Source organism: Gossypium hirsutum, chromosome D03, assembly GCF_007990345.1.
Source record: "Gossypium hirsutum isolate 1008001.06 chromosome D03, Gossypium_hirsutum_v2.1, whole genome shotgun sequence".
Taxonomy (NCBI): Eukaryota; Viridiplantae; Streptophyta; class Magnoliopsida; order Malvales; family Malvaceae; genus Gossypium; species Gossypium hirsutum.
Window position 1 is genome coordinate 593,244 of NC_053439.1, and position 20,260 is coordinate 613,503.

The 20,260-nt window shown below is 33.1% G+C and overlaps 2 protein-coding genes across 2 annotated transcripts; both read right to left on the bottom strand.

Moving 5' to 3' along the window:
• Positions 1-6,896: 6,896 nt before the first annotated feature.
• Positions 6,897-11,090, bottom strand: LOC107909463 (protein EARLY-RESPONSIVE TO DEHYDRATION 7, chloroplastic). Its single transcript, XM_016836981.2, has 4 exons — positions 9,953-11,090; positions 9,016-9,182; positions 7,812-7,896; positions 6,897-7,498 (listed from the first exon to the last, which is right to left on the bottom strand). Exons 1-4 carry the CDS (start codon positions 11,044-11,046, stop codon positions 7,309-7,311), a joined length of 1,536 nt encoding a protein of 511 aa, XP_016692470.1. The 5' UTR covers positions 11,047-11,090; the 3' UTR covers positions 6,897-7,308.
• Positions 11,091-12,132: 1,042 nt separating this feature from the next.
• On the bottom strand, positions 12,133-20,260 carry LOC107909461 (alpha-mannosidase). The gene is made up of 28 exons (XM_016836980.2): positions 19,994-20,260; positions 19,818-19,901; positions 19,649-19,737; positions 19,384-19,558; positions 19,181-19,300; positions 19,029-19,112; positions 18,872-18,943; positions 18,670-18,783; positions 18,450-18,550; positions 18,272-18,365; positions 18,016-18,183; positions 17,836-17,925; positions 17,697-17,762; positions 17,561-17,617; positions 17,253-17,472; positions 17,038-17,168; positions 16,888-16,953; positions 16,745-16,804; positions 16,551-16,670; positions 16,324-16,443; positions 15,484-15,549; positions 15,213-15,325; positions 15,025-15,109; positions 14,822-14,932; positions 14,646-14,741; positions 13,776-13,823; positions 13,556-13,624; positions 12,133-12,385 (listed from the first exon to the last, which is right to left on the bottom strand). Exons 1-28 carry the CDS (start codon positions 20,243-20,245, stop codon positions 12,194-12,196), a joined length of 3,063 nt encoding a protein of 1,020 aa, XP_016692469.1. The 5' UTR covers positions 20,246-20,260; the 3' UTR covers positions 12,133-12,193.

Consider the following 20,260-nt stretch of genomic DNA (forward strand, 5'->3'; position numbering starts at 1 on the left):
ATGTTCTTGATTGTGTGTGAATGTGTTTTTTGTAATGTGTGTTGGCACGTGTGTTTGTGTTTTATTCTCGGTTTAATTGTGGATTCGATCCCTGTACCTTTTTTGGATTTTTTCGAAATTCAGTTCATTCATTTGTCTGATTTAAAATGGTTAAAATTTGCCATTAAGCCCCTATCAGTGACTCTACTTTTTAGATTTTTTTTTTGTTAAATTACAATGCTACCTTTTTTCAATGAAATTTATTTGTCTCATTTGAAAATCAAAATTCTATTCATATAATTATAATTAATTTTTAAATTAGATTTTTTAAATATTGAAATGCCAAATATTCAAATCAATTAATAATATTATTGATTAGATTTTAATTTTTAAATAAAAATATATAGGAAGTAACTTCTTGAAAGGATGTCAGATTGCGTTTAACTTAATTGGTATGTCATTGTTATCAATATAAGAGGACATGGGTTTGAGTGCACTGAAGCGCATTATCCTCCTATTTATGGGTTGTGAAGGGGCTATAGGTAGTTCTAGGCATTGTGCTAAAAAAAAAAACAAATATGATCAAAACCTATAATAAGATTATTCGAAAAAAAAATTCTCAAAAGGCTCAAATTAAAAGTAGAGGATTAAATTTCAAAAATCCTAAGAGCATAGGGACTGAGAGAACAATTGAACCTTTATTCTTGGAAGTGGGTGTGTGTTTTTAATGCACTGCTTAATTGTGTCATTCCCCACTTTTTCAAGGCATTGCACAAAGACAATGCAATTTTTCCTAAGTGGAGCTTTGTGGTGTGTTTTTATTCCTCATCCAACAACATATTTGCCACAATTTTTTTTCAACTCTTTTGTGATTAATTCTATTATATAATTATAATAAAATAAAAATGACCCGACTCAAGGTCAGACCCGATATAATAAAAGGAAACCCTAAATTTCAAAGTGAGGGCTCCTTCTTCAACCTCCAATTTTTCTCTAAAACAAGAGGATACCATTTTTTTTCTTATTTTTAGGATCTCTATTTTTACTTTTTCAATGAGATAGGAGACAAATTGTTATATAATTATAATAAAATAAAAATGGCCCGACCCGGTATAATAAAAAGAAACCTTAAACCCCAAAGTGAGGGGGCTTCTTCTTCAACCTCCAATTTTTCTCTAAAACAAGAGGATATCATTTTTCTCTGATTTTTGAGACCTCCATTTTTACTCCTGTTGATTCTTTGTATCAACAAATTCTATTATCTTATGATGATTTTCAAAATTAAAACTCGTGTAAAAAGTTTATTGTTTATTTTTTTTTGTTTTTTATCAAATATTTTTTTTATATTCTAATTTTTTATTTGTTTATGCTTTGTATTTACATATATTTATAATTATATTGTATTTGTAAGAGTTAATTGCACAAAACATTTTCAAATTATAATTCCCATTCTAAATTGGTTCTTAAACTTTAAAGCATTTTAATTACATCCTCAGTCTTGTTTTGTGATGTGTGAGTTGACAATAATTTGCTTCTGTTAGGAGTGCGTGAGTCAATTCTAAATATATCAAAAATTTTATTGAAAAAATACAGATAAAAAATTATAATGTTTTAAAAATTAAAAAAGAATTATATTTATATTTGTCGCTGACAGCAAATTTCAAATAATATATGTTTGAGTCAATTGTAAATGTGCTAAAAAAAATTTCTAATTTCATTCCTTCTTAAAGGTGATCATGGGCTGGGTCGAGTCAAGAAAAAAATTTAGGTTTGTTTTTTAGGCTTGGGCTCAACTTGGCTCGAAAAATAGGCCTAATTTTTTTTCCAAACCTGACTCAGATAAAAATGCTAAATTTAAAAAAATCTTTATACTTAAATAATGCTAAAATAGGTGAAACTTAGCAAACCAATGCCACTAAAATAGTAGTAGAATTAATATTAAACTAAGAGTTATACAATTTCTAAACAATAACAACAAAATAGTAGCAATATAATAGCAAAACAACATCATTTTTTTTTTACAAAATCGAGCCAATTCAAGCCTTATTTTTTGTCCAAATCTATTTTACGGACTTATGCTTCTATCCAAATCCTCTCATTTTTCGAGTATACCTCGGACCGACTCATGATAAGTCTAACGGTGCATACCTCACTGAACTGGGTCGGGTGACAAGTAATTAGTCTATTGTTAGGAAAATTGGGACCATGAGTTTCATGATTAATTGGAGAGTGACTGGCGTTTCAAAATTAGGTCTTTCGGTGGTGGGGATATGATTAGGCTAGGTAGGAAAGAACCATAAGAATAGACCCTAATTAAGGGGGTTGACTAAATATGAATATATATATATAAAATAAAAATGGATTAAGTAATATTTAGTTCTTAAAGTTAGCAAGTTTTTTCAATTTGGTTGTAATTTGATCTTTGAACTTGGATATCATTAAAGTGTAATGATGTGATAGAAATTGTGTTATGCGATTACTTGAAATTTTAAAACATTTATATAAAATCTAAAAATTACAATAAAAATAAAAATAAAGTGATGATATGATGCAATTTCATAATGTGGAAAATTCAAATTTAGGAACTAAATTGAAAAAAAATATAAATTTACTTGCCAAATTCAAAATTAAATGTTAGTTAAACCCTAAATAAGTAATTTAATCATTTTAATTCACATCATCATACATTTTTATATGAAAAAAAAATAAATTATAAAACATGCATGAACCTATGAAGTGTGAACAAATATTTGCAATTTATTCATTTTTTTTCACTAAATAAAGAATTTCATAATCATGTTTATAAAACAAATTTGTGAGTGAAAATGCAATATTTTATTTTTTTTGGTCACATTTTGTTATGGATTTTTAAATCTTTGTATTCTTATTTGTTCAATTATAATATTTGTATCGCTCGAATTCTGAAATTTTAATTGGGATCCTAATGAATATTTTATGAAAGTAACAAGTTGGACATGTATTGGGATTTTCACATAATACCTAAAAAAATGTCACATAATTTTATTTAACATTTTTAATAATAGCCACTAGGGTTAGGGTCACAATTTTAGAATTCAAAAACTAAAATTAACTAAACGGGAGTCTAAAGATTAAATCCGTAATAAACACGTAATATTTAATGGTGTCAATTATTTAGATTAACTAAACACTATAAAAGTATAGAATCAAATTATACCAAATTAGAACATTATAAGTTCGTTACGAATTTAATCTGCATACTTTAATTTAATCAATTTTAATCCTTGTACTATTTAAATTTTAAAATCTCGATCATGATCTTAATAACAACCGTCAGTGACATTGTTTATAAGTATCGTGTGAAAACAACTAAGATTTTCACACAATACCCACTAAAACATCAATAATTTTTTTAATTATCGCCATTAAGATCAATATCCAAATTTCAGAACTTGAAAATATAGATACTAAAATTAATCAAATTAAGGTATAAACATTAAATACACAACAAACACATAGTACAAAGCAAAAACGAATATGAAGTGGGTAAGCAAGAGCCCTAACTCCCCTCAAACGGAAAAATTACTACTTAAGTCCCCTGAAAGATGATTAGATTAAAAATTAATTTATAGTATAATAATATTTCGATCCCTTAAAATGACGAAGATAATAAACTAATACATTATAAAATTATGTTTTGATCTCTCAAAATCTTATTATTCAATTCCAATCCCCTAAAAAATTCTAGATTTACCCCTATACAAAGTATAATAACTATTTACATAATATTTTAAAACATCATATATAATATTTTAAAGACAAAGTTGGGGTAGGTGATCCTTTACACATTTTTCATTAATCCATTGAAGATTAAAAGACTTAAAATTATGAAGGGGCGGCTTAAAAATTAGTAATATAAACCCTAAAAGAAAACCAAAAGAAAATGGGGGTATGGGCGTGCAAATGCTTTTGAGTTTGCTTGATTGGGAAGGGTTTTATCAATTATCAGCCTCTAGAACTCATGCATTGTGACTCCACCTCACTAATCCATCATCCCAATTGAACATAAAAATATTTGGCTAAGTTCATTTTTCACCTTTAAAGCAACATATCTATTGGTGTATGTGCCAATAAGTCTCCAACACTGTTCTTTATATTGCCTTACCTAAAAGGATAAACACAAGCAGCTAAAAGTAACCATATATATACACACACATGCATTATCATCTTTTCAATCTTCCCTAAACCTTTTATTAAAATCGAGAAGTTAGTTCATCAATTTGTTAGAATTTGATTATCTTAGTTCCCTAAACCAGTTTTCTGACTTTGCTCTTGAACATTAATACTCAATTGGACTAATTTCTCAAATATTATAAAATATAAAAATAAAAATTTAACAAAAATTTTCGTAAAAAAATACGAATTTATAAATACACCCATATAGGTTTGAGGCAATGTAAGGAAGCACCTTGTTCTTCTCATATATAATAGTTAATTACTATTTATTATCCTAAATTTTTGAGGGTACTACCATCTTTTTATTCTTCTATGGTCTCTAGTTTCCTATGGTCACCCTTATCATATACTACAGGGAAGAGTGATTTTGTTAAATAGTATCCAAGATAATCATTTTTCTATGCACAAAAAGAAGATATATTTTAACTAAAGTAAAATCCTTTTTGTCTTTATATTCTTTAATCACTTTAAAAGCTTATAGAAGAGGTAGACATGGTTTGGCCATAAATTGATAGGTATTATACAATGGGTTTGAAGTCTCCAAAGAATCAATTGGAGATTGAAATACCTTTTGGGTAAGATTGTGATGCTAACAGCTCTAGAAGCATTTAATATATAGGATCATTTCACTATTTTTTTGATACAGTTCAGTGTTTATACATTATCAGTACATTAAATATATATATATTTTTTAAATTTTATAATAAAGTAAATGCAGATGTTGTGAAGAATCAGACAAAGAATCAACTAGCTATGTTTTGCACTAAAAAGATGGGATTGGGGGAGTAATTATGAAGGCAATTTGAGGATTGGCTGGTTTCAACAATAGAAGAGTATTTGATTCCTTTACTTGGACTTGTACTTGGACTTGAAACAAAGCTTAATGGCACCATTTGAAAATTTGGTGGTATAGATTTAAAGCTAAAAAAAGAAAAAAGAAAACAGAAAATTAAACAAAATACTTTCTTCAAATTCACAATTCAAAACCTTCCACGTGGGTTAGTGCCACATTGTCACTACATTCTTTATTAGAGATATAAATGAGAAATTAATACTCACAAGTTATTTGAGTTCAACTCAAAAAGATTTCGAATTCGATTCATTAATTATTAAGAGCCTATCAATCAAGCTGAATTCGAGTATCATAATGCTTGATTTGAAAAAATCATGAACCTAATCAAACTTTATTTTAACATAACTTTATATTATGAAATTATATTTTTACTTTTATTATATAAAAAGAGTCTAAATATAATTAAGCTTAAATTAAAAAATTAATAAATAAATTTAATCGAGTTTAAATTCAAACTCAAACTCAAAACAAAAATATTTAATCAAGCTCCAACTTACCACTCGAAAATTGACTTCACTCACCACCCATCAAAGTTCAAACCATACTAAATAGCAAGGAATGGGACGTATTTTCCCAAGTGGACCAAATGTGGTGTGCGAATGGCTAGCTTTTAGGGCTCCACCATTCACATTTGTGTAGTTGGATGTGGCCCCCTCTCATTGTGGATTTGGGGTCCAGGATTGGGAAGCATTTGATGTCTCACAATGGACGCTACATCTGTCAAAATTCTATATGAACTCGAAATTTTATGATCAACATATTTGACAGGTGGTGTATTGAATCAAATTAATTCATTTAATAGAGTTAACTCTATGGTTTTATTTGAATCTTTTAAATAGTATGTAGATTAATCTGATTTATTTAATAATAGGGTAATTAATTTAATTTAATTTTTTATAAGAGAAAATTGAAGAGGTGCTCTCACAAAAACTTTTCATTCATTCGTACAAATTTGATTAAAGCGTAAAAATATCTTAATTTAAATAAAAAATTATAAATTAATAAATGAAACTTAACTATCAGACTTAAAAATAACTTAGATAAAAAATTGCAATACTTAACATCTGAATTAACACGAATTTATTTGACTTCACCCAAAACCAATTAAATCAGACATCCAATTTAAAGGAGTTTATTTGACATGAGTTTATTATTTCTTAAATGGTAATTGGATGGTATAGTTGAAACCAAATAAGGGGAGATGAGAGTTGAGAGTTGAGAGTTGAGACTATAATTGTTAATTAAGTGGGTGAATTTAAATAATGTTAATATAGGCTTTAAATTTTTTTAGGTATTTTGATCAAATTATGTTCGAATTATTCAAGGTTGAGGAACATGTTTTTTGAGTTGCGTCATTATAAGTTTAGATGATTTCGTGTTACTTGTTCAAGTCATTTCAAGTTTGTTCAAGTCATTTCAAGTTCAAGTTTTTTCTAAACGAGTTTAAATAATTTTGATTTAGGTCAATTTGGGTTCGAAGTGTTGACTTTCAAGATCAAATTGAGATAGGACGTGTTTGAATTTGGGTTGAATAGATCAAATTTAGAATTCAAGTTAATTGAAATGAATTTTCAAGTTCGGGTTAAAATTGAAAACTATACATATATGGTCTCCATGGTGAAAACTATACATATATGGTCTCCATGGTACATGTAAAATACTTTATATTCATAAGGAATCAGAATAATAAAGCAAGATAAGCGTTCTTTAGTAAATGTTCTTTTTCTGTCTGACGCAACAACGAATGGTCTTTTCATACCTATATACCTAACTATATTATATATAGTGCAGATATTTTCCTTTACCATCAAAACCAAACACCAGCAAAAAGGTTGAAGGAAACCTAGGATAGAGATAATGATGTTTAACTAAATTGCATTGCATGCAGGCATGTCGGCATATGTAATTTACAAAAGAAATCCACAGAAAACAAATATCACTCTCACACTATCATTGAAGAGAGATTATAACCAAAGAATAGCTATGGCACATGATAATGCCTAGAAGATCCTAACAAATTGGGTTCAACTCTAACCTAATGCATTCAAGGGTGAATCTGATGATTTTTCAAATCTTCATAACTTATCATTACTACAACCAGACTAAAGCCTTCTAATTCTTGCCACTAATAGAGAAAATATGTACAAATATTATAAATAAGCAACAACAGGTATTGATAATATATGAAGCTTAAGGAGATGGGGATTATAGCCAGTTTTCTTGTTAACTTACAAATTTGAAGAATGGGTATTTGAAAGCAATCACTTCTTTCCCTTTGCCTTTGCCTCTTCAACGGTAGCCTTAGCAGCAGCCTTGGCTAGCACGGTAGCTTTAAAAGAATTTTTGGGGTTTAGTGCCTTTCGGATTTTAAATGCAGCCCATGCTGTTCCCACAGCATGCCCTGCAGCATCAAGCCCTTCGCTAGCTGCCTCAGCTGCTTTTTCTCCATACCTGCAGAAAGGATAAGCTCTAAATTCGTGTCTCTTTCTTAATTGGCAAGAGAGTTCAGAGTAAGAGAAGAGACTTTGTATAAAATTGTCCTTGAAGCAAGGGCATAGCTCTCTGTGTGTGGGAGTGTTTGAGTGCATGGACCTATGCGTTAGGCATAAAGAGCAGAGTAGAACTCCTATTGTTAATGCCAATAAAAAACTTGAGTAAAATCTCAGAGGCAAATGGATTACAACACTCTTTGACCCAGGTTTACCTCCAAATACAAACTTCAGTTGCTTTTCCATTAATCCATTAATATACGTTATGAACTTACTTTTGGTTGACAAATTCAGTCGTCACAGTGGATGATGTTGACATCACGTTTTTCCCAGCTGCTTCAACAGCATCACAAATTTTATCTGTTCACAAGGAAATAGTACTACAAATTAATAGGAGAGATCTGAATACTGCTTGAAATTGGCCACATGGAAGTCACATATCTACCAATCAGAAGCATTGCATTTGCTCCCCAACTACCCAAAATTTGATGCCACAAAAGTTGCTAGTTTAATAAGATAATCAGCAAATCTAACCCACATAGGAATGGCATGAAATGGCATGAAATTTGTTCACCATGGAGTGATAACAGAGTCATAAAGTAGCTCGCCAACAAGGAAACTCAAAACAAATTCTATCATTCAAAGGCAACAGGGACTTAATTCATCAGCATATAAAGAAGCTCAATCACCTATATGGTATCTGAGAGGCCTCTAAAAATCGTAATGTGGTTCTGGGAGTACAAACTCGTTAGTAACCCAACCAACCCAACAAATTATCAACTTCACTGTTCAATGCAAACACACAAACACAAAGATATACGAACACAAAAGTTTCTGTCATATTCCTCTAGGTATGGTCTAAACAAGCACATTTAATCACCCACATAAACAAAACAGATATAGCATTGACCCTACAATGAACAAATGGTTAAAAAGTTAGCTCATAAGATATTTGACTTAAACGAAATGCAAATTTCATGAATGGATAAGACAATACAAATTAGGGTGCAAAGGGATAGGAACCCCAACGCATTTGGATATCTCAAGCCTAAGTGGTATGGTTAATTGGAGTCTGCACCTATAGGTAACAGCCTATGGAGCCTGAGATCAAATTATTCTATACCATCCAGTGCATTCAATTCCACCTGAAGACAAGAAATCATAAAAACAGGATACAGATATCCTTAAGCTTGTATCAACCTACCGCACACCTAGAAACACCAACCTAGCAATCTACTTTCCATTTTCTCGACATCAGTTACTACAAAGGAGCAGTAGTGCTTTTGGGACGTATAAATCTAACACAGCCGTAGAAGAACCTAAAATGCAATCCAGCTGCCATCTTTATTAATTAAACTCCATGCATAAGCACACAAATCAAATATTCATTATACTTTAGTAAATTGCACAAGGATGAATGGCATTCTAAAAGATGCAGCTGCGCATAGAAAATAAGGTGAAGACAGGAGAATGACATACCAAATCCATCCAGGGTAGCAATAACCATTTCTCCGGGTAGGAGCTTAAAAATTTTCTTTCCCAATTTTGAGTTTGCAACTGAGCTCGAGAAATATCCAGAAACTTTCACAGCCCCGGACAGAAGCCCTTTAGCTACTTTGTGTGTCACTGTTGTCACCTTCTTAACCCTGTACGTATAGTTAAACAAAATTATCAAGCAGTGTTTGCTACAGAATTAGACCTAAAAGCCAAAGAAAAAGAACTAACTTGTACCATTATTATCCATGCTACTCGGGTTAAATCACAAGAAAACTCATGAAGTAAAATTCTTCTGAACAAAGTTGTATTTCAGTTCCATTTCCATTAGAAAATTCCATTGCTTTCAAGCATAGAACTTGAAAGAGAAAACGCGCAAAGGGTCATCACTCATCACCTAGTTTTATACAAATGGTACGAAAGAATTTCCACTTTTGTCTTCCCGTCTTAAGGAACAGAACACAGCAGTTTCAACTTTCTATCAACACTAATGTCATTGTTGTGCTCTGTTTCCTAAACACACACATAATGCAAATGTAATTATATACCAAATTTATCAATAACCTTTATCTTGCTACCATATTGGCAGCATATATATATACTACCCATGCAATTGAAGCCTTGTGATTATCCCAAATGCAGACAAGCTAATTGTTTCTAAATTCAATTGATATTATTACCTCATTAGCTATAGCATTTCATAAGAATGAAAAAGAAACCGAATGCCACCCGGGCCCGTGGTATAGTGGCAAAGGACTTCCGTTGAAATAAATGAAGTCCCGGTTGATAGGTTCGATCTCTAGACACCCTCTATCCATCCCATTATCCAAAACAAAAGGAAAAAAAAAAAGAAAAGAAAAGAAAAAAAGAAATGAAAACATAAAAAAGTAACATCATAAATCAAAGCCAACAGTTTCCTAACCTCTGTATCCTCTTCAATGTCTCCGGACTAATCTCAGCATCCTTCTCGGCCGGAGTCATTCTGGTCTTCAATACCTCATTCCCTCTATTCAGTCTATCTATTGTCACATCCCCACACCACAATATCCCCTTGATCAACTGCCCTGATCCAGCCGCAATCATCTTAGCAGCTTTCCCACTATATTCCTCCACATTAGGCGCCAGCGTGGTCCAATATGCCGCGCATTTCCCCTCCATCGCTTCTTTCTTGCTTCCGGAATTCAAATCCTCCGGCGATGTATTCTTCGCGGCAGACACCGCTCCATCTAAAACCTCCTCCCCTTTTTCATTTACTTTCTGCACCGTAAAACAACAATAACATTGCAATATAACATCGAACTGCGACAACAAATCTTCCTGTCCTTTCGAAGCTATCGTCAAACCGTAACTAAGCAAATCAGAGCCGTCGTCATCGGATTTCTTAACCTTCCTATCACCGTCCTCAATTGAATCCGCTTCCTTAGGAAACTGAAGCGAGAAGAAATAATGAGAATCATCAAGTTTAACTGACGTTCCCTGTTTCGTTATCGGCCATTGGATTTCATCAGCCACGCGCGCGAGTACAGCTACGATTTCGTTATCCTGCCAGAGACGGATCACGCTGAACTCGCCGCAAGCAAGCTCGACGCTGTACGATTTGTCGATCAAATGCACGATGGCGCCAGGGATTTTGATTAAAACTTCCTCCACAGCTTCAGGTGGAGCCGTTGGCGCTAAAGGAGGAGAAGGATCTGAGTAACCGTTATGGCCGCTAACGGAATATTCAAAAGACGGTGCCGTTGGCGCAAAAGACGGATCTGAGTAACCGTTATGGTGACTGACGGAATATTGAAAAGACTCAGCCGTTGGTGCAAAAGACGGAGCTGAGTGGTCGTTACGGTGTCTAACGGAATATTGAGGATAGTCCGGGAAAAGGTTATCGACGAAATCATGCTTGTCGATGGTAGGGTAAAGATTATTGGAAGAAGAAGAAGGAGAGTATTGAGGGATACCGGGGTTTGTTTGGATCACTTCCGGGTAAAGGGAGCTTCTCCGGGTCGGGTATTGAGAATCCATTTTCCTTTCTGTTTGGGAAGAGGGAAGATGAGAGGGAATTTTTGGGAGGGAATAAATGAAGAAGAAATAAATATATATATAGGATAATTAGACACGTGGCGATCATTGATTGGTAATTTTGACAGTTAAATTGTGTCCTATATCCCGCGCAAGTATACGAATACTAAGATTAGATTTACTTTCGGTCTAATTATGGTTTTAGTCCCTCTATAATGCTTGTGTTTTCATAAAGCATTGGAAGTTTTCACCACATTGAAAAATAAAATTTTCAAAATTTAAACGTGTTTCGTATTTGTTTTAAATGTTGAATAAGATAAATAGATTAAAATTTAAAATTATTATATTCAACTTTTATCCAAATTATTTTCAATATTTATAAATTCAAATTATACGATTATCAAATGATATAATTATATTCTATCAAATGATATAATAGTGAAAAGGTAAGATCAACAAAAATGCTAGAGGGCACCTACTCTCCAATCAATCACATGTAAGAGACAATTTGATGCCCCCTAAAATGGTAAATTTATGCTTTGACATTTTAAAATTTATAAAATTTTAGTTAATATATTGTAAAATCGTACTATGTTCCCAAAACAATAATTTTTATTTTTATTTTTTTAAAAAAATTATAAAGATATAAGCTATTAAAATGGAGAAAGTACATTTTAACTCTCGTAAAATTATACGGTTTAATTTCATCTCCTGCCCAAAATTTTTTTTTCTAACTTCACCCTAGCACAAACCACAATCTCTAAAGATGCTTATATCAATACATCTACATGCTTCCTTTTATAATTTTGATTGCAACCGTTTTCAACAATCTTTTCATTTTACAGGAGACTCAAAGGCTTGAAGCTCAAGACACAACATTTAACTAATTCTTATTTTTAAAATTTAAAAATAAAAAATATTATTGTCGATTGAGTCTTAACTCGATTGGTATCGAAATTGTTGATAATGTAGGAGGATGTGGTTTCGAGTGCGTTTAAACGCATTACCCTCCTATTTAAGGGTCGGGGAGGGATTATAGGTAAGTCTAAACATTATATCAAAAAGAGCAAATACGATGAGAACCTATAATGAGATTAATGTAAATTTATTGAAAACTTTTATTTGAAAGTGATCTATGCATATATGCTTATTAAAATTTCAATAAGAAAGTACGGATTTCCATAGGACCAAGCTCCACAATGAGAGTTGAAGTAGTAACAGGGCCTCCTCTAATAGGAGAAGAAGGTTGTTTTCCATTGTCACCTTCTACTTTCCATGATAATTTCTTCATCTCTGATTTCACTTGATTTGTTGTTAAGCTCATTTCTTGTACTTCCTTTATCTGAAAAAGTAAATAAATAAACCCAATATAAAGCTCAAACTATGTTAGTTCAAAAATGGTTATACAGAGAGGAGTGAAGTCCGACGTCAAAAATGAATTATAAATTATTAGAAGTGAAAATTGCAGTTTTATCGTTATTTTAATTTGAATTTCATAAAATTTGAAGGGATTGAACGGCAGTTTTACTATTTTGGGGGGGCCAAGGCACCTGCTTACTTTTGTTTATACATTCAACGGTGGAGCCAAAATTTTTTTTGAGGGGTTGGTATTAAATTGTATATTTTTACGATAGTAAAAATACAATTTCATTATTTTAATAGTCTATATATTTATATTTTTTAAAAGGTTAAATCAAATTTTTATCATTTTTGGGATACAAAGTGTAATTTTTCTATTACTAATTTAAAATTTTATAAATTATAAAGGGCTTAAATTAAAATTTTACCATTTTAAGGGGCCGCCATTAATACACTCCTATACGGGCAGAGGCCCTCCCAATATGGTAAATTTGCTCCTTTTAACTCTTTTAAAATTTATTAAATTACAAATAAATATAATGGTAAAATTATACTTTACCCCCTCAAAAGGTTATTATTTAATTTTGGCTTCTTTAATTAATATTTTAACTTCGCCTTGGTGTGTGTGTGAGAGAGAAAATTTTCAAAAAGTTCTAGTAAGGACCGAGTCCTCAAAGTATTAATATTATATAAATAAAGTCTTTTTGTCAATCTAACCAACTTAGATGTTAAATATTAACTCAAATTTGACGTCGAGCATATTTAAAACACATGGAATTAATTGTAAATACATGCATTTACTGCATAGACAACTTAGATATAACATGTTAAAAAGAAATCGCTCCTAAATTTTATTGGCACTTATCTGTTGTCTTTTTAACACATCAAATCTTAGCTGTACATGCGGTAGGTACACATGTATTTACAATTTGATCCACATGCTTTAAATATACTCAGCGTTAAATTTGAACTAACATTTAATGTCCAAGTTGATGGTTATATTGACAAAATGACTTATTAATACGATAATGATACTTCAAGAGCTTAATTAAAATATTTTAAAGTTTAAAAGTCAAATCATAGTACGTGGATATATGATATAATTAACCCTATGAGTATATGTACATGTGTGTGTGTATGAAGCTTTACATACCGTTCTTCCATTGAACATCTTCTTTAGCTCAACTTTTGCTAGATGTGAATATGTAGAATCTTCACCCTCCTAATAAAAAACATTCACAATAATCACAAGAAATAGCCATATCGTCAATATGTTTCTTGTAATTTCACATTTTCTTTAGTAAAAACCCGATTTAAAATATGTTTGGGTGAAGAATTTTAGAAAACCGGATCGAGATATTCGAGTTACTTACTTCGTACAAATGTGCTAAACGAAGGAGTGCAGTTCCATCACTCAATTCCTGCAAAAAAACAGAAAAGAAAAAGAAAAGAAGCAGCTATTTTTAGAGGAAAGAAAGAGAGCGGTTTTCAGTAGAAAATTACATTGTTAAAAAAGGGGTGAAAGTGTCTGATAGGTCCCTCTATTGTTGAGATTTTGTCAATTTAGTCCTTATACTAATAAATGTGTCAATTTAATCCTTATACTATTAAAAGAAATTCAAAAAGGCCAAAATTTGATAAAGTTAACATTTACTGTTTAAAATTATAATTTATTATTTAACTGAGTTAATATTTTTAAAGTTTTTATATTCTACCAATGAAATCATTTGTCTGGAGTTGAATTGCAAATGAAAAAAAAAATTCTAATTTGATTCTTTTTTTTATTAGTACAAAGACTAAATTGATCCATTTAATTAATGTTGTAAAAATCGGACCGATGATCAAACCGATTAGATCATTGGTTCCTGATTCAATTGTTATAAACTAAAAAATTCCAAAAATTTCTAAAGAAATAAAAAAATATTTAAATAAATAATAATGTAAATATAAGCATTCATTTTATAAATTATAGTAATAAAATTAAATATTTAAACTAGCTTAAATTTGGTCAAATGGCTTTTTAATTGGGCTTTTTACCCTGTTCAATCGGTTCCGCATCGGCTCACTCTTCCTTTAGTTTTATAGTACCAATTGAACCACCGATTCCTGGTTCAACTGGTTGATCTAATTCAATTCTAACAACCGTGCATTTAATAATAAAAGAACTAATTTAATTATATCTCTGTAATAGAGAGACCTGTCACATACTTTCACCTTAAAAAACGGGTTCGAAAAACTGTCACCTGAAGAGTTATTAAAGCAACATTGAGTGGCAAAGTATAGCCTGGATCCATGGCAGTTGCTTTTGTCAAATGGGATGATTTCCAGGTCTCCATGTTCTAAATGATCAATCATTTGTATACACAGTTATGGTTTTTCCTAGACATGTATTTGTGACACATTCAAGTTACAATGTTACCTCATATGTGAAGGCTAAAAGGACCGGCGAGTAAACTTCTTGACCAGTCGTACGACGCCAACGCGCGCCTTCCCCTTTCCGGTCGATACTAACGTAGTAATTCCCTCGAATCTGAGCCAAAGACAGGATATCAAATCATTCAAGTATGGATTTTCATTAGAAACGATATGAACTAGCATTGCAATTACAGTTAAGAAGTGTACCGTAAGTCCCTCGCATGTGTTGCCTACACATACGCTTTCGTCAAGGGCTTCGCCTACCCCTCGGGAATCGTCGTAGAGCATCCGCCTAAAGCAAAGTGTGTTCAGCAGGTTCACATTGCCATACATGAATATGTGTTGGATACAAATATCGACTATGGGTATTTTAAGAAGCTAAATGTAAAGGAAACCTGTGAAGCATTAGTTCTATTTCTCCGTCTTTAATACTCGATCCTCCTGTGGCACGATCAACCAACACGGATAGTTCCGATTTCTTATCCACAGTGTAAATTCCGAGGTTAATCTAGAAAAAAATTGTTTCAAGACATCAATATGTACCATGAAAACCTATAAATACACATATAAAGCTATACGCTATGAACTCTTAAGGACGACGAGTTCTCAAACTCCTCAATGATGTGAAGAATTTTCGGGCTCGTAAACTAGAACCGAGAAAATTACCGGATAATAGTTCCCTGCTACAGGTTGAGTAACCGTTAAGTTCCAATCTTCTCTGAAATCTCGAACCTGAAATGGAACTGTGATGTTTTACATTTCGAGTTGGTACTATAGTAGCCATAAGACTAAATGCTTAAATTGGAGCTCAACCTTTTAGAGGTTGCTCACATAAGGATCAAACCATTCAAAATATCATATAGAGGCCTAACCTTCACAAAAGTGTTACAAGAAAACCAAACCTTTTAAAATGGTCAAATAAGGGTCAAACCTTTTTGAATATACTCAAATAAAGGCTAAACCTTTTCAAAAGTGCTCATAGAAAGGCTTCTCAAATATCCGTATATCAGATTTTAAATTATGTTTTTATTACTTTATTTTCTTTTCAAGCAATATATATAAGGGCTTCTTAAATGTCTTATATCAGGTTTCGAATTATGTTTTTATTATTTTCTTCTATTTTCAAGCAATACTTGATTCAACTATTATGTATTTTATTCTAAACACGTTAACATTCTCCTAATTTTACCATAAACTGACTTGAAGTGCGTGAAAATCCTTTAGTTGAACATTTTTGAAAATGTTAAGTCCTTATATGACAATTTTAAAAGGTTTGGCCCTTATGTGAGCAAGCACTAAAAGGTTGAACCCTAATTTGAGCATTTAGCCTAGCCATAATGCAAGTAGAAACATCAATATATAAGAACGGCACAACGTGTCCGAGATCAAAACCGAACCAACATCAAGAAACATTATGATTTGTTGATATCTATACTATGCTAACTTGACATTGAAGCTAACTCAACTTCATGTATCTTCAAAGAGAAGGAATGTTTCAGAAATTACCCTTTTTAGAAAGTCTCTGCCATTCGAATCAGTATAAAACTCTTTGTTCGTAACCATATTTGCTGTCAGCTGAGTAATAATCTCTTTTCCGACACCATCATCTAAGGGGATCGGACCAATCTTCAAACACACACACATACGTTCACCAGAGCCATTGATAACACAGTTTGAGGAAAAAAGAGAACATATAGGTAATAAGATTCAACTTCGTTTTAGATTTGCCTTACGGTGAATTCGATTTCAGCATGCTCTTTGTCTTTGTAAAGCCTGGTGACCTGGTAGATCCATTCATTAAATTGTTGGTAAACCTCGTCCACTAGAGGTCCACGAGTGACATTCAATGGCACCTGCAGGGGAACAAGGTTTTGATGAGAGGCTTGTTATATGCTCAAAAGATGACAATGTTCAACTAGAGACTTACCGATCGTGAAACAACAGTTGGAGATTCTCCGTCAGGCCGGAATATGTATGCACCGGAAGCCTGTAACATTTAAGCAGGCTCTTACAAGTTACGACCTCGTTGTGAACACTTATATATGAAATCCAAGTGCTGTGATTGCTTACCTGAAAATCAGAACCACCCGAACTCGAACCATACCATAGGTAACTCTGCTGTAGTGGTACATCTACCTGGCGAAATTGGAAAACAAAGATTAAAACATACCCAAAACCGGGACTTACATGATCATTGTTTGGAAATTACAAACAACTTACTCCAGTTCGAGAATTATACATCCGTTGGAGTTGGCCGGAACTTGTAGAAAAAGACATCTTGAGATTTCCCTGTCCAATTTCAATTGTCCCTTCTTGTGGCATTGCCGAGACCATTCCAACCGTGCCTCGTCCTACACCGTAAAAAGATCAAACATATCAAATACAAATTTTCCTTTTCGTATATAAGCTTCGAGACTTCAACAAGGGTCCAGTACCTTTTTTGGTTCCTTTAGAAATGAAGTAAGTATTCCAGCCGAGTGCAGGTATAGATACTTGAAAAAGAAGCCAGTACTTCGGAACCGAATCCGACGGCAGTCCCAAGTAAGCCTTTGTGTAGAACTCCCTTACATTTATTGTAACATTATCCAAAGCTATAAATTGTGTATCAATGTTATTACCAGAGGAATCTTGGACAACAAGATTCGTGTCGTTAACCTGTAAATGGTTTGAGACAGGACCTAAAAGTTACACCATATACTAAATCAACAAAAACCCAAAAGATATCAAATGTTAGCTAGCTCACTGGTATTCTAACGATATCGGTACGGTTCCATGCAAGAGAATTATATACCACCACCACCTGAAAGTGACCATTTCCGAATGGTGAACGAAAAAAAAAAAAGAATTTGTAACGGAAACGAAAAATACACGAAAATTACCAAGCTTTTCCCTTGTGGAATGTCCTGTTCTGTTGGTGGACAGTAACTGATGTTGACCAATTGGCACTGTTATAAATGGTGTCAGACCAACAAGGATATGCACAATATAAGGAGACATTAACAGCTCTTAATGGCTTACTTGGCTAAATATATTTCCCGATTCTTCGCATTTATCTCCGGAATTGTTCTTAGTTAAGCACGAGAGAGCAGAAGATACAACAGTTTCGGCCTGCGGATGCAACAAATTGTTCGATTTTCAATGATAAAACCCGGAAATCTCCTAAAACGGGTTGAAGTATAGAGGAAGTTGGTTGTCAACCTCAGTTACTCCTATTGCAAGGCGTTTCGAGTAGTCATTAGTTGTGTGTTGTTTAGCAGTACCGGTGATGGCATCATGGTGTTGTGCAATACCTAAAGCATCTCCCAAACTAAAAGTATTGGAACCATTGGATCTCCTTCCTACCGAGAATTCGAGTTGTCTCGCTGCCTGTTCGAAGAATACAGAAATATCAGTTCGATTTTACCATTAACTACAGGTTGTTCGGTTTTTCATCTCGTTAGTTTGATGACATTACCAAATAATATCCACTAAGCTTCCGAACAAATCGTTTAAAGGCCGGCCGACTTGTAAAATATCCGGTCCAATAAGCATTTTGACTGTCTGCATAACTGCCATGCATCATCGAAGCGTACGTGTAAAAGATCAGCCTAAGCAAACTTGAAAACAAATGGTCAAGCAAATGAAGTGCTTACGGGAAATAGTCATTAGTTTTAAGTGGCCACGTTTCGTTTGCGGCATTTTTTGCATCGGTATATATGGATGGTGTAGAATACAATGCGTTCACTCTGCCATCCTAAGAAAAGGGAGCACAAATGAATAGTATTGTACACATTGAGGGAAAATTCGAGCTCAAAAGCTACAATTTCAAAATAAAATTAGCGATTAAAAATCAATTTCATTGTCTGAAAGTACCTTGTTAACATAGTGAATAAATTTGTCCATCTGTCTGAACCATGTTTCAGCATATTGATATTGGAAATCATCTCCCATTGTCCACATAATATGGTTCGTCCTCGTCACGTTGGCCTAATCGGAAAGAACGAAAAATAAAAACTGATAGTCAGGCTCCTAACTTGAGAAACAAGAAACCCAAAAAACGGAACGAACAGTTTACTTGGATCATTGCAGCATTAATGAAGTCGTTAACCCGCTGTTCAACATTGTAATCGAATAGAAGAGGATTGTCCTGGAGGCATAGAAAGTAATACACAACAAACACGAACAACGATCAATACAAAAACCACATAACTCTTTGTTAAACATTATCGTACCTGGACAGGCGCGGAATCATCATCCACTTCAAAATGGAAACCGGTCGGAGGACTATAATGAATGGGAAAAGCATTCGCGAAAATCTGCAGGGTGACCAAGAAGTTAATACAAAAAGTAAAATGTTATAACTACAGGATTTTTTATTCCGAACCTGAGATGAAGAACCGAATGTATTGGACCCTTGCCATATAACCTCGAGAGACTTCTTGTTCTTCCGTTGAGCTCTATCTTGATAATCAATCCTTGCAAAATGCATTGAATCAAAGCCAACCTGTAGGAAACAATGTACCAAAATGTGTCATTTATTCAAATTAAAATCGGTTTCGAGTCGGTTAAATTGATTGAATTATGCACCTCAGCACCGAGTAGGTAACTTTGCACAGCAGAATGACCAAAAGGATCGATTTGCCATCCAGCACGAGGAACATTGTTGAATTGCTCCTTTATCGCACGATGGCCTAAAGTCGTTTGATCGATCATGTCTATATAATGTGTTGCAGCTTCATCATGCATACACCAACCACCATTACTGCATATACAATCCCCAATAGGCCAGTTTCAGTATATATGCAATAATCAAACCTTACAAGACATCAAGTTGCTCGGTAACCAAACATACACGAACTCCAATCGACCTGCATCCACAAGTTCTTTCACTTGTTCTTGTATTTCTGAACTTTGTTCCGTCCACCATCGTTGGAAAAATGCCTGTATAAATTCATACCGAACTTTATTATTACACGAACATGAACATGACTGGACTCAAGACTAGAAAAATGACCATTTACCATCTCGGCAAACACGAATTTCCTATTCGGATCACGAAGCAATGCATCGACGACCGAATCGAGCACATTCTGTACACAAGCACCCTGCATACACAAATCACTTAAAAAAAACCATCAAACATAACAAAGCTCATTGTCATTGAGTAAAATTAACATAAACATGGTGAGAACCGAACCTGAATGCTGTTGTTTGATCCAACATAATACTGATCAACAGTCTTTAACCAGCCAACATCGTCATGCGAATGCGGTACCAAATGAACGTTTAGTTTCCCCGGAACAATCCTGGCTCCGGTATCGTACTTCGCGTACACCGTTCCGGCATTAAAACAAACAACAACGACAACAGCAAGAACAACATAAACTGTAAAAATCTCATGTTTTCTCATTGTTATCACTGGTAATAATAATAACCCAGTTTTGTGCATTGTTGTTATTGTTCC